At 44.9% G+C, this 15,156-nt stretch overlaps 5 protein-coding genes across 5 annotated transcripts; 3 read left to right on the plus strand and 2 right to left on the minus strand.

The window, feature by feature from the left end:
* Positions 1-1,132: 1,132 nt before the first annotated feature.
* CPAR01_10293 (uncharacterized protein) lies at positions 1,133-1,396 on the minus strand (the record flags this gene model as incomplete). Its single annotated transcript, XM_060494554.1, has 1 exon — positions 1,133-1,396. The coding sequence occupies one exon, from the start codon at positions 1,394-1,396 to the stop codon at positions 1,133-1,135; it is 264 nt and encodes an 87-aa protein (XP_060346736.1).
* A 364-nt stretch (positions 1,397-1,760) lies between these two features.
* On the plus strand, positions 1,761-2,081 carry CPAR01_10294 (uncharacterized protein; the record flags this gene model as incomplete). The annotated part of the gene is made up of 1 exon (XM_060494555.1): positions 1,761-2,081. One exon carries the CDS (start codon positions 1,761-1,763, stop codon positions 2,079-2,081), a length of 321 nt encoding a protein of 106 aa, XP_060346737.1.
* Positions 2,082-2,309: 228 nt separating this feature from the next.
* Positions 2,310-4,344, plus strand: CPAR01_10295 (polysaccharide deacetylase; the record flags this gene model as incomplete). Its single annotated transcript, XM_060494556.1, has 2 exons — positions 2,310-3,722; positions 3,787-4,344. 2 exons carry the CDS (start codon positions 2,310-2,312, stop codon positions 4,342-4,344), a joined length of 1,971 nt encoding a protein of 656 aa, XP_060346738.1.
* A 1,195-nt stretch (positions 4,345-5,539) lies between these two features.
* On the plus strand, positions 5,540-7,090 carry CPAR01_10296 (polygalacturonase; the record flags this gene model as incomplete). Its single annotated transcript, XM_060494557.1, has 5 exons — positions 5,540-5,830; positions 5,904-6,046; positions 6,105-6,613; positions 6,697-6,711; positions 6,783-7,090. The coding sequence occupies 5 exons, from the start codon at positions 5,540-5,542 to the stop codon at positions 7,088-7,090; spliced, it is 1,266 nt and encodes a 421-aa protein (XP_060346739.1).
* Positions 7,091-7,451: 361 nt separating this feature from the next.
* Positions 7,452-10,151, minus strand: CPAR01_10297 (uncharacterized protein; the record flags this gene model as incomplete). The annotated part of the gene is made up of 3 exons (XM_060494558.1): positions 7,452-7,818; positions 7,873-8,575; positions 8,630-10,151. 3 exons carry the CDS (start codon positions 10,149-10,151, stop codon positions 7,452-7,454), a joined length of 2,592 nt encoding a protein of 863 aa, XP_060346740.1.
* Positions 10,152-15,156: the final 5,005 nt, after the last annotated feature.

Below are 15,156 nucleotides of genomic sequence, written 5' to 3' on the forward strand. Positions count from 1 at the left end.
TGATCAGTTTGCTTGTGCTTTCAGCGAAAATCTTCATCGAAGCCGGAGACAGCGAGTGCTCTGTGTGCCTGTTGCACTGCAGTATGTCTGTAGCAATCAACAGATTGCCGCATTAAAGATCTTTGACAAAGCACTGATCCTGTCGCTAATGCACTTTCAAGTTGGTTGCTAATTGAGAGGGGAACCCTTCCATTTCATCATGAGAAGCGAGTTGCTCGCAAAGCGCACAGATCATGTCTTTCAGCATGTGCATTGGCCAAGCTCGTTTGCGCCCCGCTGTCTCATGGCGTGGCATCCTAAGTGCCAAGATTAACGGTACGTAGGAAGAGTTGACGCTAATAGAGTCGAGAGGAGAGGCAAGAATAGCATAAAGGGGCGAATAGCCAATGAAGGCTGGGCGAAAGTTTCTATTCACGGTGAAGTACAGATGATGAGATACAGATACAGATCTCAGCTATCATCAGCCGCAAGTCGACGATAACTTAACAGCATTGAAAACAAGAAATTGAAGTAAGCCTTTCAGTGTCTGAGACTGTGAGACAAGAAGCCACGCTAGGGGAGTTGTCAGCCACGCCAACGCACCAAGTATCACCATCCAGAAGAAGGAAAGGGCTGCTGAGATAATGACCAGTAACTCCAACGGTAACATTCTGGACCTTGCGAATGCGAGCTTCTGGGAGCCTTGGCTTGCCCTGCGATGAACAGCTCGCCTATTCCAACAAACAAGCAGCCAACCCCTGTTCTGCCCCTGACAGCTCGCAGCGACGCCCAGACCGACGACCCCTGCAAGCGCACCACCCATCGGCGATGTCTGGACTCTGATTCCCTGAGAGTGTCCAGCGGCCCCTCTCTTGTGCCTGGTGTTGGCTGACGGCGTTGGCTTACACTACGGGCTTGGCCCCCGTTGCCCGTGAAAAGATCTTTGGTTGTTCGTGCAGCAACATCAGGCAATGGACAGTTCCCAACATGCCTGCGGCGGAAGATTGTGTTCGAAAAAGGAAAATGCGACGCCGCAGGGCTGCTTAAATTACCGCGCCGCCCAATGTCGGTTGTGAAATCATGAAAGATGCAGAGGTCGCACTTCATCAAATATCAATGGGGTGGTGTTGGTGATGGTAGCCACAATTCGATATTATGCTGAATCACAAACCCCAGAGTGGGCTTTCCCAGTCCAAGGCCCAGTGTTTAAACCTTCGGAGAGGCAGAACGAGGCCACAGCTTTCATCTTATATAGATGGCCCATGGAGACCGTCTCCGCGCGCGCTTCGACCAGGATGGACTTCTCCGTTTCGTTCAGCTTCGGGTTTTTTTCCACCTGCCTGTTGAACAGTTGAAGGGTGACCTTGAAAGTTGAAAGAAAGCTAGGAGCGGCGAAGTGCCGGAGCTGTCGGGCCATGCGCGCGTTCAAGTAGCATTAAGCTAGTTAATAAGGATATCGAAGTGGGCTTGTACCGAGTCATGCGAGATCTCATTGGTTGGATCGAGGCTTTTGAGATTGACCAAGAACAATTCGAAAAGTCAAACCGGCGGAGACAAAGCGACAACACCTCTACAACCTGCCATCACCTTGGTTTCTCTTAAAAGCCAGACCCGCCCTGATTTGGGATTTAGTATCTTGGCACCTCCGTTTGTTATATCGTCCATATTGAGCGTCCGCTCGTCGTCATCAGGCGTCGCCAACAGCGGCCGCCACCTTTGGGGGAGCGTGAAAGAGGAGACTAACGGTGACTCGTGAGACGGACTTCAACGGGGAGCACAGAATGCCCAACACCGTTGCACGGATGATGGGCCAGCTTTTTCAGTGGCCCTTCATCTTATCTCCCGCGACTTGCAGGCCCTTCATGTACGGGACCTTTTCGACCTTTTCTTCCCGTTTCCATTTCCCAGCCAGCTGGGCAACTCTACGGACGCCAAGCCGAGCTAACAAGGTTGCTTTGCTTTTCCTGCAGGGCGGTGCAACGCCCAAGCGAGGAACCCCAACCATGACTCGGCCTTGTTTGGGGAGTTGGGAACTTGGGACTGGAGTTCTTGGCCGTGAATCTTGGCAATCAAAACGGGATGAACATGAATGGAGTTGTTAGTGTACTGCAAAGCTGACAACCCGCATGGGCGCATAGGGGGGTCCCTCGAGACTTGGCAAAGCCGGATGGGATATATGGGCGGCTCGCCATGTCTACCTTTGATTGTTTCTAGTCTTCCTCTTCTTCTTCACTACTAGTCAACTGTCCGTCTTCTTCTTGTAAGACAACGTCACTCGTTTCTAACCACCAAAGTCATTCTTTATATAATACTAGTCATTCTTTCGCATCATGCATTTCAAGACCGTTGCTACCTCGCTCCTCGTGGCCGGAGCGGCCGCCTCCCCCTTCCGCCGCCAGACTTCGAACGAGACCTTCTGCGATGAGGACCTCCCCGCCCCTCAGCCGAGCAGCACCAAGGCTCACTTCCCGCCTTACCCCGTGAACACCACCATCCCCGGTGTTCCCACTACTCCCGGCGGCTCTTATCCTCCCCCGTCAAACCCCGGAAACGGAGGCAACACTGGTTCCGGCTCTGGCTCTGGCTCTGGCTCCGGCTCTTCTGGTTCTGGCTCCGGTTCCAACACTGGTTCCGGATCTGGCTCCTCTAGCTCCGGCTCCAACACGGGCTCCAACACTGGGTCCAACACCGGGTCCAACACCGGCTCTTCCACGGGTTCCTCGACTGGATCTAACACCGGTTCCAACACTGGTTCCAACACTGGTTCCAACACTGGTTCCAACACTGGTTCCAACACTGGATCTAACACTGGATCTAACACTGGTTCCAACACTGGTTCCGACAAGGGCTCCGACAAGGGATCTGACAAGGGCTCCAACGGCGGCTCCAACGGCGGCTCTTACCCCGGAGGAGGCAAGCCTGGATCCGGCGGCTCGTGGCCTTCCGCTGCTCCCTCCGCTGCCGCCTCTGCCCCTGCCGGCAACGTCCCCTCGTACCCGGGCAAGCCTCCTGGTGGCTCTTCTTACATTCCCTTCCCCCAGAACACCAGCATCCCCACCGCTGCTCCCTCCTTCACCACCGTTCCCGGTGTTGCTCTTCCCACCGAGCCCATTGCCGTTCCCAGCACCACCGTCCCCGCTGGCAACAACGACACCATCCCGGCCTCCACCTCCAGCACGGCCTCCGGATCCGCCTCCGCCAGCGCTACCGCCCCGGCCACCAACATCCCCTACGGTGTTGCCATTACCAAGTGCACTGTTGAGGGTGACTTCGCTCTGACCTTTGACGACGGCCCGTTCACTTACACCGAGCACGTCCTCGACCTCCTCGCTGAGGCTGGCGCCAAGGCCACTTTCTTCGTCAACGGCGAGAACTTTGGCAACATCAACAACTTCCAGGATGTCGTCAAGCGTATGGTCGCCGACGGCCACCAGATTGGCTCGCACACCTACAGCCACCCCGACCTCGCCACACTGGGCGATGCCGACATCATCCCTGAGATGACTACGCTCGAGGATGCTCTCATCAACATCATTGGAAAGTACCCCACTTACATGCGCCCTCCTTACTTCAGCTGGAACGACAACACCCTCTCCATCCTGAAGGCGCTTGAGTACCACGTCATCCACGCCGACATCGACTCCCTCGACTACGCCAACAACGCTCCCCTCGGCAACCTTACCAGCGTCGGCATCTTCGAGAAGGGTGTCGATGCCGGTGGTTCCATTGCCCTGGCCCACGAGGTAAGTTTACTACGAGTCCAGTCAAAATTTGACCTTCATCACAGACAGTTAACACCCGCATTAGGTTCACCAGAACACCGCCGAGTACCTTGTCCCCGAGTTCCTCCGCATCATTAAGGAGAAGGGCCTGAACGCCGTCACCGTCGGTGAGTGCCTGGGCGACGCCGAGGCCAACTGGTACAAGACCAAGCGCACCTCCACCCCCACCGCCACCGCCTCCAAAATCGTCGTCTCCATCACCAGCACCGCTACCCCCACCGGCGTCATCGGCCCCGACGGCGCCTGCGGTGGCTCCAACAACTACGTCTGCGAGGCTGGTGCCTGCTGCTCCGAGTACGGCTTCTGCGGCACCTCCCAGGCCTACTGCGGTACCGGCTGCCAGCCCCTCTTCGGCGTCTGCGGTGTCGCCGGCCCCGTTGCCTCCGGCGGTGATGCCACCTCCAGCGCCCCCGCTGCTACCCAGACCGCTGCCACCGGCGGCGTCAGCCCCGACAGCTCCTGCGGTGGCACAAACGGCTACACCTGCCCTGACAGCACCTGCTGCTCTGAGTACGGCTTCTGCGGAACCACGACTGCTCACTGCGGCACCGGCTGCCAGCCCATCTTCGGTACCTGCTCTTAAGCTGGCTGTCTAGCTGAGGGTCGTGTGCGTGTGTATATGTAATAATGGTTGCATCACGTTGATGTGGTTATGGGACAAAACATTTCCTTTATATATCCTGTAGAGCTGTGCATAGAGTCAATAAAGTGTGTATCTACTTCAGCTTTGGATACAACCAAACCTAGTCATCGAATAGTCCGCCCAATAAAACCCTATTCGGCTTCAGTGATCCAATTTTCATGACGCTGTGAACAATCAGCTACCAAGCAATTAGTTCGGGGTGGGCTGAGACGGCCGATTGAAAGTGCTCAAGCCATGAGGGTGACAAGGTTTATGACGTCGTCCGAGGAAAACAATTATGCTTGCGCCACGTAACTAGCGACCAGACTAACAAGAGTTGGATTGATGAGCCGCCGAGACGACGACTATCGCGAGATTGTTCAGAGACTCGTGAGAAAGTGGCGGGAGCGCACATGGCAGCAAGCTCGACAACCTGTTTGTCGCAGCGGTAATTCCTGCAGGAACCCGAGCCGTGCATATCTCGGAGATCCGGGGTATCGACGACGGGCTGATTGCATCAGCCCCGTGCCTTGGCGGGATTTGCCTTGGCTATATCTTCCGGGAATGCCCACCTATCATCCCTTCATGGGTCGTAACCCGCTCATCGTCAATAATCGGGGTACTTCTGTATTGGGACGAAAGGTGTATTTTGCGGGGTCGGCTGACAGGAAAACAACAGTGCGGAGGAAGGGAAGGTCATCGGTCGAAGATGTCACATCTGGGGATGTCGTCCATGGAATTCGTGCTTTTATCCCCCGACGGCGGGTGACCGCGATGAAGTCCGCCAATTGAAAGAAAGGCCGATATCGGTGGCGGGATATGTATTCTTACAGTAAATCAATCTTCATGTTCACGAAGCTGCCTTTCATGCTCTTGGCTCACAACTAAGTGCTTCTGCACAAGGAAGGCATCGTCACACTTCTTGATCTAGCTTCGCAGAAGTCGTCGCAATTGCCAGCGAGTGACGCCCTCGTCGACTACCATCATGCCGAAGCCTTTTGAACAGATGCCAGGCAACAGCATATGCTTCTCGATGATCGTCGCCATGTCTTTGGCTATCGATAGTTGTATAAGTTGTACCGACCGGATAGCACTATTCTCTGCTTGAGTCGTCTTCAAATCCCCATCGATTCAACTTCGACTTCCAGTTGCCGCGATGCTCCCCAATCTTGACGTCAGTTGGGTCGTGGTTTTATTCACCCTACATGGCCTTTCCTCTACAGTCTTGGCTTCTCCGAACAACGTCCTCGAAGATAGAGCCGTTTACACTTGTACCGTTGAGGCCAACAATGACGGCTCCGATGATTCCCCAGCCATCCTCGCAGCCTTCAAGGAATGCCGTAAGAATCGCCGGATCGTCTTCTCCAACACGACGTACAATATTGAAAAGATGATGACCACGACTGATCTGGAGAATACCCAGATCGAGATCCATGGGACCTTGGTGGTGAGATTAGATAACCTCACTACTCCTGTCATGAGCCATCTATACGTACTGATCACTTCCGCTTGATACGTAGTGGAGCAAAGACACCGACTACTGGCTCAGTAACCCGCAGCCGACCGGTTTCCAAAACGGCTCTGCGGCGTGGTTCCTGGGCGGGAAGAACATCACAGTTGACGGCTTTGGATATGGAACCTTGGACGGTAACGGACAGACCTGGTCAGTATCTCGATTCTCAACAAGATCCGTCCAACTCGTACTGACACCCTCGGTTCAGGTACAACCTAGTCAAAGGCCAGTCCAACTACCCCGACCGCCCTCATGCCCTAGCAATCTGGAAGGCGTCAGGCATGACAGTGAGAAACGTACGCATGGTCCAGAGTCAGATGTGGACCATGGCAATAATGCACTCGCAGAACGTGCTATTCGACGGCGTATACATCAACAGCACTACCAACAACGGGTACCCTGCCAGGAACACGGACGGCGCAGACACCATTGACTCGGACCGCATCACGTTCCGCAATATGTACATCCGAAATGGCGACGATGCGATTGCCATTAAAGGCAACTCTACCAACATCCTCATTGAAGACTCCACCATGGATCACTCTCTGGGCATAGCCTTTGGCAGTCTTGGCCAGTATAAGAACGAGTTCGAGCGCGTTGAAAACGTGACTGTGAGGCGTATCAAGGGCTTGGGGACTCGGTATGGCGCATATGTGAAGACGTGGACTGGAGATCAGGTTTCCTACCCCCCTAATGGAGGTGGAGGCGGTGTTGGATGTGAGTGAATCCTAGAAAGCCTAGAAAGCTTCCAAGCTTTCATTTTGAACCTGAACAAGACTTGCTAATTGATCTGATCCAAGACCTCAAGAATGCGAGTAAGTCACCATGTCATTACTACACGAGCCTTCCAAATACATATGTAGGAATACACTAATAGCATCTCTAGCCCTCTATGACTTTGACCTCACTGCGACACGAGAGGCACCTTTTCTCATTGGTCAATGTACTAGCTTCAGTGGCCAACAGGGAGACTGCGAAAGCAGTACTTTCAAGATCTCAGACATGGCGATCCGCAACTGGGTCGGCGATGGCGCATCTACTTACGTTGCGGATATGAACTGCAGCCAAGGCTCGGGCGGCTGTGAAGACATCACTATTGAGGACGTTGACTTGAAGAACACTACAACCGGGGCTGATGTTACCAAGTACCGGTGCCGAGATGTTGTCTCCGTACATGGCTTTGAATGTAGCTGAGTGCTGTGAAGAAACCTCAAAGACGATGACCATGCGGGGTGATGGCATCTTTCAACGCGACTGGCTACACTGTTATCAACCTAAATAGTCTGACATGGACGCGATCTAAAGCTTGCTCCATATCTCTGACATCGGATCAACCGAAGAAAGATCATCTTCATCTGATAATAGTTGTAGATATTTCATAGGTTATTCATCAGGTAATGACCTGAATTCAATTGGAACTAACTCTGACTTTCTGACATGCTGGATCACGACGGGACTCCAACAATGCGCATCTTCGGACACGCTAAGATCACGTTGGCGGAATGTCTTACACTTTTTAACTTTCTCCTGAAGAAGCGAGTCCTTGAACTGTCTATTAGAATGTATAAGTTCCACTTCCCACCTCTGTCGTTCTTCCAGCTTTGCTCCCCACTGCTGGAATCGTGATCGTTGCGACAGTATTCGGAGGGATAGTGACTTGCAACCGAAAATTGCTAGACTCAAGCCACCATTCGGCTGAGACCAGGCCATACTGGGTGTACAGGGAGCAGGCAGCGTTGGTGAGCATACCTCCAGGAATGGGTGCGATGCTGATTCTTTTGTATCCCGGAGCTGCTGGCGAGATGCCGCCAATTGTCTTATGCATCCAATCGGCAACACTGCCGTAGGCATAGTGATTAAAAGATGTCATGTCGCCAGGATTAATCTTACCATCTGGGAGCATACTGTCCCATCTCTCCCATCTATGGCAGGGTCAGTCATGATGTTTTTGTAGAGTAGCAACAATAAAATCTTACGTAGTTGTGCCGCCCATTTTCACTTGATACAGCCAACCGGGAACTTCCTCTTGCTGTATCATGCCATAGAATGTATCTGTCGCGTTAACCGCAGAGAGACCGAGGCCAAGGTAATGTGTCGCAGCGAAGCCGGTTCCGACCTTGTACTGATTTTGTTCGATAATTGCCCGAAGACGTTGCGTGGCGTTTGCAACTTGCGCGTCCGGGATTAGGCCGAAGTATAGAGGCAGGATAAGTCCGGTCTGAGTTTCGCTCACCATAGTACCATCAATGTTGATCCATGCTGCCTGGAACTTCGTCTTGAGGTTACTGTATGCTGTATTATATCGGTCTGCGTCTGCTGTCTCCCCGAGCCATTCTGCCATCTGTGCAGCTAGACCAATTCCGTGCACAAGGTAGGCGTCGGCAACCAGGAACTTGTTTGTTTGTGAGGCAGCTGGATCCCAGGGCGGGGCAAGGGGATCGAGCCAGTCACCGAATTGAGAGGTTGAACGATCCCACAGCCCAGTGGAATCACGCCTAACACCGTCATCAAGCCAAAGTTTGACGCCTGGCCAGTGTTCGCGGAGAAGGTCTCGATCGCCAAAGGCTTGAAAGATATTGTATGGGTGGATGACAGCTACGTCACCCCAAATGGCGGTCGGTGGATATCCGTTGGCTGTCCATCCCTGAGGGACATGAGGTATGAGGACGGGAGGAATTCCTTAGCATGCTAGTCAGTTATTAATCAAACAAGCCAACCATTATGCCCTCTTACCTCCAGCATCAGCCTGCTCAGCGTTCACGTCCTTCATCCATCCTTTCCAGAAACCGGAGGTGTCGTAAAGGAAAACACTTGTCGGCCCGAATGCAGTGACATCTCCAGTCCACCCTAATCTCTCGTCTCTTTGTGGACAATCTGTGGGAATGCTCATGAAGTTGCCCTTCATAGACCATAAGGCGTTTTCGTGCAGCCTATTGAGCTTATCATTGCTGCTCCTGAAGTATCCAGTTCTTGCTAGGTCGGTGTGAACTACCACGGCTGAGACGCTGTTGCTACCGAGCGACGTTTCCTGAGGCCATCCTTCGACTTGGACGTACCGGAATCCATGATATGTGAACTTGGGCTCCCATGTCAGCTCGCCCTCGCCGTTCAAAGTAATGTAGTCTGTCTGGAGAGCGCCTCGAAGAGGACGCGTCCCAATTTCGCCGTTTTCGAGAACCTCTGCGTGCGTGAGCTTGATTGTTGTCCCACTCGGCCCATCGACTTTAATCTTCAGCCACCCAACGAGATTCTGTCCAAAGTCGAGCAAGGTAGCGCCCTTGGGGCTGGAGGTAACGCTCTTCAGAGTGACTTCTTCGATGCGACGTATTCCAGGACCGTCAGCATGAACTAGATGGCTCGGGCCAAGAGTCGGCCGGACACCTTTCCAAGCACTTTGGTTCTCGAAGCCGGGTGACGACCACCCCTTCTGCACGAGACGCGAGTCAAAGGATTCACCGACATAGATCGAGGAGGAATAAGTAGGAGCTTCGGTAGACATCCAAGTCTCGTCGGTGCCGATGTACTGGATCGTTCCGTTCTTGAAGCTGATCTTGAGTAAAGACTTCAGTCCGAGATCCTCACCGTAGACATTGTTGATTCCGCCGCCCCATGTGAGTCGGCCCGAGAACCAACCTTCCCCGATGGTCACGCCAATGGCGTTATCGCCTGCTTTCAGAAAACTCGTGATATCGTACGTGTCATAAACATGGCGATGCGCGTATGACTGCCAACCGGGAGCGAGAACATAATCCCCAACGCGCTGTCCGTTGAGCTCTGCTTCGTATATACCGAGAGCGGTGATGTAGAGTCGCGCCGATTGAACTTCACTATCGATAGGGAAGTCTTTCCTAAAGAGTGCCGGATGCTGTGTGGTATTACGATCCGCCCTCTTATCCGGCGTCGTTATTGTGAGCGCGCCTTGCCAAGACTCTGGTGAAAGTAAACCGGTTTCAACAGTAACGGACTTTGACCAGGAAGTCTCCGGCTGGCCATTGTGCCCATATGCCTTAGCACGTACGGAGGCAGATTCACCTTCGCTCAGCTGAACAGTAGGCCATGGGACGAATACGGAGTCAGCAGATTCGACGTGGAAGACTTCGGTTATACCTTGTTTCGTAACCTCAAGATCGTACCCGAGTTGAGTCCAATTAGCGGCGTCGCCTTCAAATCGCCAGGATATCCGGGGCGTAGTTTGGTGTATACCTAACGCGGAGCGATGTTGCTCGAACTGTAGATCAAAGATACTGACAGACATGGTGCCAGGTGAGGTATGAGAAAGGTGAATGAGTGGCGGGAGATGAAGGAGTAAGCGATAATAGTTGCAACTGCTTGACTACATCCATTTATACTTTGCTTCCTGTCAATTTGAGTCGATATGATCGGGTGAATATGATAGTCTCTAGGTGCTCCCCGCATTTATGTCGGCTTAGATAGGGACGAGAACTACCGCCCTGGCATCATTGCTAGTAGCTCATTATATGATCGATGCCTCTTGGATCGTATTCGAATTCTATGCGAACTCCAGAGCGATGTTTAGGCAGGACTTTCATGCGGGGAAGGTTCTGGACTACACGTGGGTAAACCAAGTATTTACTCAAAGTCAATAACGCCGAAGATAGGGTGAAATGTTGCTGAGGAAGGGAACGTGGAATTGAATACGAAGTATTGAGCTAGCCCAGGTAAAATGGGGGAAACGCGCCGTTGTTCAAGCTGCTGCGAATGTACAGGTGAGGCAACAACTCGCCGAAACGTAACTCAAGGGGCTATTCCACAGCTCGAGAGTCCGCTTGGATTAACGTTAATGCTACAGGGGGTCTTCGCCTTTCTTGAGGACTAAAAGCGCTATAATAGGTATAAGCGGAATGGTCGAACCTGGCCAAGACGTCGAGGAGGTATTTTCGGGAACTAGACCTATGGCATCACAGCATTTCCGGTAAGAAGATTGCGACACAGAGTGAGAAATGCAAGGGTGTCACATATGCCGTGTGGGGTTCTCGTATATTAGAGCATTACCCCAGATGGTTCGCATCAAACTACCCCGACTTCGGGTTATTAATCTAGCATAGAGAAATGACATGAGTGCCGAACCCAAAAGTATGTGCGCGCGCAAAGTTGAGAGGCCCCTCGACTACCTAAGTAGGAGGCAAGGCAGTGAAGAATCCTTAGTGAAAGCCAAGGGAGAAATCGACTAACTTTAGACCGAGATACTCACACTTCCCGAGTTAGACCTACTACTTTTCTCGTTTGTCTAAGAACCCCACTGCTGGAGACTCTTCGTACTGTCTATATTAATACTTGCACTAAGCCTAGCAGTATACGGCTTAAGAAACTCGCGTATACTAAAGTATTATAGCTAACTAGTTGTGATAAAGTATATCAATAAAAGTCAGGGCTACGAAGCTAATAATAATATTATTATTCTAGATAACTTTTTTGAACTATATTTTTCCATTATAAAAAAAAAGCTTTAATAATTAACTACAATTTTATTAAAAAGAAATTTTAATAAAAATAATTAAAAGTAATTATAAAATTTAATATAAAGTTAATTATTTTAAAAAAAGGTTATAAAAAGTATATTCTTAAAATTAATTTAAAATAATTTTTAGGTACTTAGATTATAAAATATAGAGCTTTTTATATAGAGTAAGTTATTTACTAAGACTAATAACTTAATTAATTAATTTGATATAAAATAAAATAATTAATATTTAGAAATATTAAATTAAGCTTTATAAAGAGGTTAAATAATTATATTAATATAGTAGACTATTACGGCCTAACTAGTTAGGTACTAGCCGGCGTACTATTATAGCTAGTTAGTTATAGTAAGTATATTAATAGAAGTTAAGGCTACGAATACTAAGTAAATAGTATCGTAGTCATAAATAGCTTCTCCGAAGCTATATTTATAAGTCGTAAGGTAAGTAAGGCTTTAGTAATTAATCGTAGTTTTATTAAGAGGAGTTCTTAGTAAAGATAGCTAAAAGCGATTATAAAATCTAATACTAAGTTAATTACTAAAAAAGCTATAGGAAGTCTATCCTTAAGCCCGGCTTAAGTCTATACTATATATAAGTTCGATTATAAATATATCCCTTATTAATAATTACTCTTATTTATTAAGTAATCGCTTAGTAAATATTAATAAGCGCTTACTTAGAGTAATTATAATAATTACTTTATTATATAATTACCGTTTCTTATTTATATATAACTTATTTATAATTTTTCTATTTTATAAGAGTTACCCTATATTCTTATATTCTTATATATATAATATACTATAGTTATTATAAGCCTACGGGGTAGGCCCTAGTCTTAGTTATATATATTAGGTCGTAATATTAGGTCTCCTTTTTAAAGGTCTTGTCCTATAAACTTATAAGTAAGTCGTTATGGCCTAGGTTAGGGCTCGTTAAGTAGTTCTTTTAAAATATTAAAATATCCGCTAGATTTTTAATATATTATTATTTAAAACTTACTCTTAAAATTAAGGAGCGAGGATTCGAAATAGTAATACTTTATTCGTTTTATCGCTTATCGGGGTAAAAATATAAGATATTAGAGGGTAAATTAAGGTATTATAAGTATATACGTCGTAATTATTCTTACGATACGACTACTAATATTATATACGATTATAAGTTTTTTCTTTTTTTTATAAGTATTTTTCTATATTAATCGTATTCGTAATAAATCGTTTTTTATTTAAAGCCGATAAGTTAGAACGTAAAAAAGAGGTAGAGGAGCTTCTTTTTTAAAAATAAGTAAAGGCCTTATACCGTACGTAAGCTAAAATAAATAAGTCTTTATTAAAATTAGATCGTTTTTAAAAAAAAAAAAGGATAGTATTTAAAAAAGGGAAGGTAATCCCTAATCTTTTTAATATTATTATTAAAGATAAGTCGGCCGCTATGCAGGAAGTATAGTCTAGTAGTATTTTTAAAGTAATTAACTAGGATATTATAATAGCTAAGAGTTCCGGTTTTAATTTTAATTTTAATATTTTAAAAGGGATTCCTAAGAGTTTTAGAGGTTCGTAATAAGTTCCTATATATTTTTTTTATATCTATAGCCTTTCTATTTAATAAGGAATTTTTATATTCTATTTTTAACTCTGTAGTTAATAATTTACTTAACTTTATATTCTAATTAATTTAGTTTAATAATAATATAGTCTTCTATATACGAACCTCTTAGTATAGGCTTGAGTAATAAAATATAAAAGACGGGATAGTATCGTATCGTATTTAATAGTCTTAATTCGTAATTAATTAATAAGACTTTTTTAATAATTTCGAAAGGTCTAAGTTTTTTATAGTCTAATTTATTACTTAGTTATTTTATTTTAATATTATAGTAAAGGAGGTAAGCGCTATCCCCCTTTTCTAAGGATAGTTTTTTAATTCTTAATTTATCTGCGTTTTTTTTTATATACTATTATATAAACTCGAGGTTTAATAAGGCTTATTTATAGATCTTTTTAAGTTTATTTACGTTTATTATAGCTTTTATAGCTTATGGTCCTTATTATACTTTTCTATATATTATTAGCTAGAATCCGTAATTAAGGTAAAATAGGGATTCTTTTATACTTTTACTAATTATATTATTATATGCGAACTAGGTTATTAATAAAAGTACTACCTAATTATCCTAGTCGTAGTTTATATAATAATAAAAGTATATTTCGAGGATCTAGTTAATCCTTTTTATCTATCTATCGGTTTATAAATAAAATAATATCGATAGTTTATAATTTATACTAAGTTACGAAATTAGAGATTTCTAAAACTTTAAAATAAATAGCTTATCTTTATTAGAGATAATTTCTTTTAGTAAACCGTAGTTCGAAAATATAACCTTAATAAATATATATACTAGGTCTTTTATAGTGCTTAATTCTTTATAAAAAATAAAATATGTAAACTTAGTAAGTCGGTTGACTATAACTAAGATACTATTATACTATACTTTAGTAAATAGTTCCCTAGATTTTAGTAGTTTAATAATAAAGTCCTATATAATTAAATACTATGCTTCTATTAGTAGTTATAGTGGTTATAGCTTATTATAAGGCTTATGTGGGCTATTTTTATTTTTTTTATAGGTTACGTAGTCTTTAATTACTTCTATAATTTTAGTACGTATAGCGGATTTGTTATAGTATTAGCAAATCTATTTTTATATTTTAATAATTCCTTAGTAACCGTATATTAATATACTATAAATTTCTATAATAAGCTTAGGGGTTATTTTTTTAATCGGGCTAGTATTAATCTTTTTAGTTATTATAAGAAGTTTCATAATTAGTATAAGGTTACTATCCTTTTTTTATTTAAGAATAATTTATATTTTTTTAAGGATTACGACTTCGTAGTTAGGTCTTTTACTAAAAGTATTTATTCTATTATTTTCTAAACCTTTTTAATAAATAATTTAAAAATTATATTTAGATAGGAATTCGCTCTATTTAACTTATCGTTTATTTAGATTCTTATTTATTATAAAGTTTATAAAATTCTTATAGTTTATATAGATTATAACTTCGTACTTAGTTCTAAATAACTATAGTCTTTATTCTCGAAATACTTTGATAATTACTATTAGTTCCTTATTATAAATTTACTAATTTAATTCTGCTCCGTAAAATACTTTAGAATAGAAATAATATAGATAAAGCTTTCTTTATTTATCTTATTATCCTAGGACCGCTCCTATAGTAAAGTCCGAGGCGTCGGTTTTAATTTCAAAAGGTTTTTAGGGGTCTAGGATTATAGTAACTAGTTTAGAGACGACTATATTTTTAACTTTAATAAATACTTCCTTATACTTAGGGTCCTAAACGAATAGGGTATCTTTTTATATTAGGTTATTAAGAGGTCTAACTATGTTAGTATAGTCCTTAAGGAATTGTTAATAGAAATTAACGAATCCTAAGAATCCTTATACGTCTTTAACGTTCTGTAATATAGGCTAATCCCTAACTATTTCTATTTTTAATACTTATATATAGATTTATTTTAGCGTAATAGTATATCTTAAGAAATCTACTTTCTATACGTAGAACTCATACTTAAAAAGTTTAGTATATAGCTTAGCGTTTTAGAGCTTTTAAAATATTATATAGATATACTTTTTATATATTTTAAGATCGGGGGAGAAGATAAGGATATTATTAATATAAATAATAATAAAAATATTAATATACTCCTAGAGTACGTAGTTAATTATTATTTAAAAAGTTACCGGAGTAT

The sequence above is a fragment of the Colletotrichum paranaense genome (assembly GCF_030867605.1).
Source record: "Colletotrichum paranaense strain IMI 384185 chromosome Unknown Scaffold_8.1, whole genome shotgun sequence".
Lineage (NCBI taxonomy): Eukaryota > Fungi > Ascomycota > Sordariomycetes > Glomerellales > Glomerellaceae > Colletotrichum > Colletotrichum paranaense.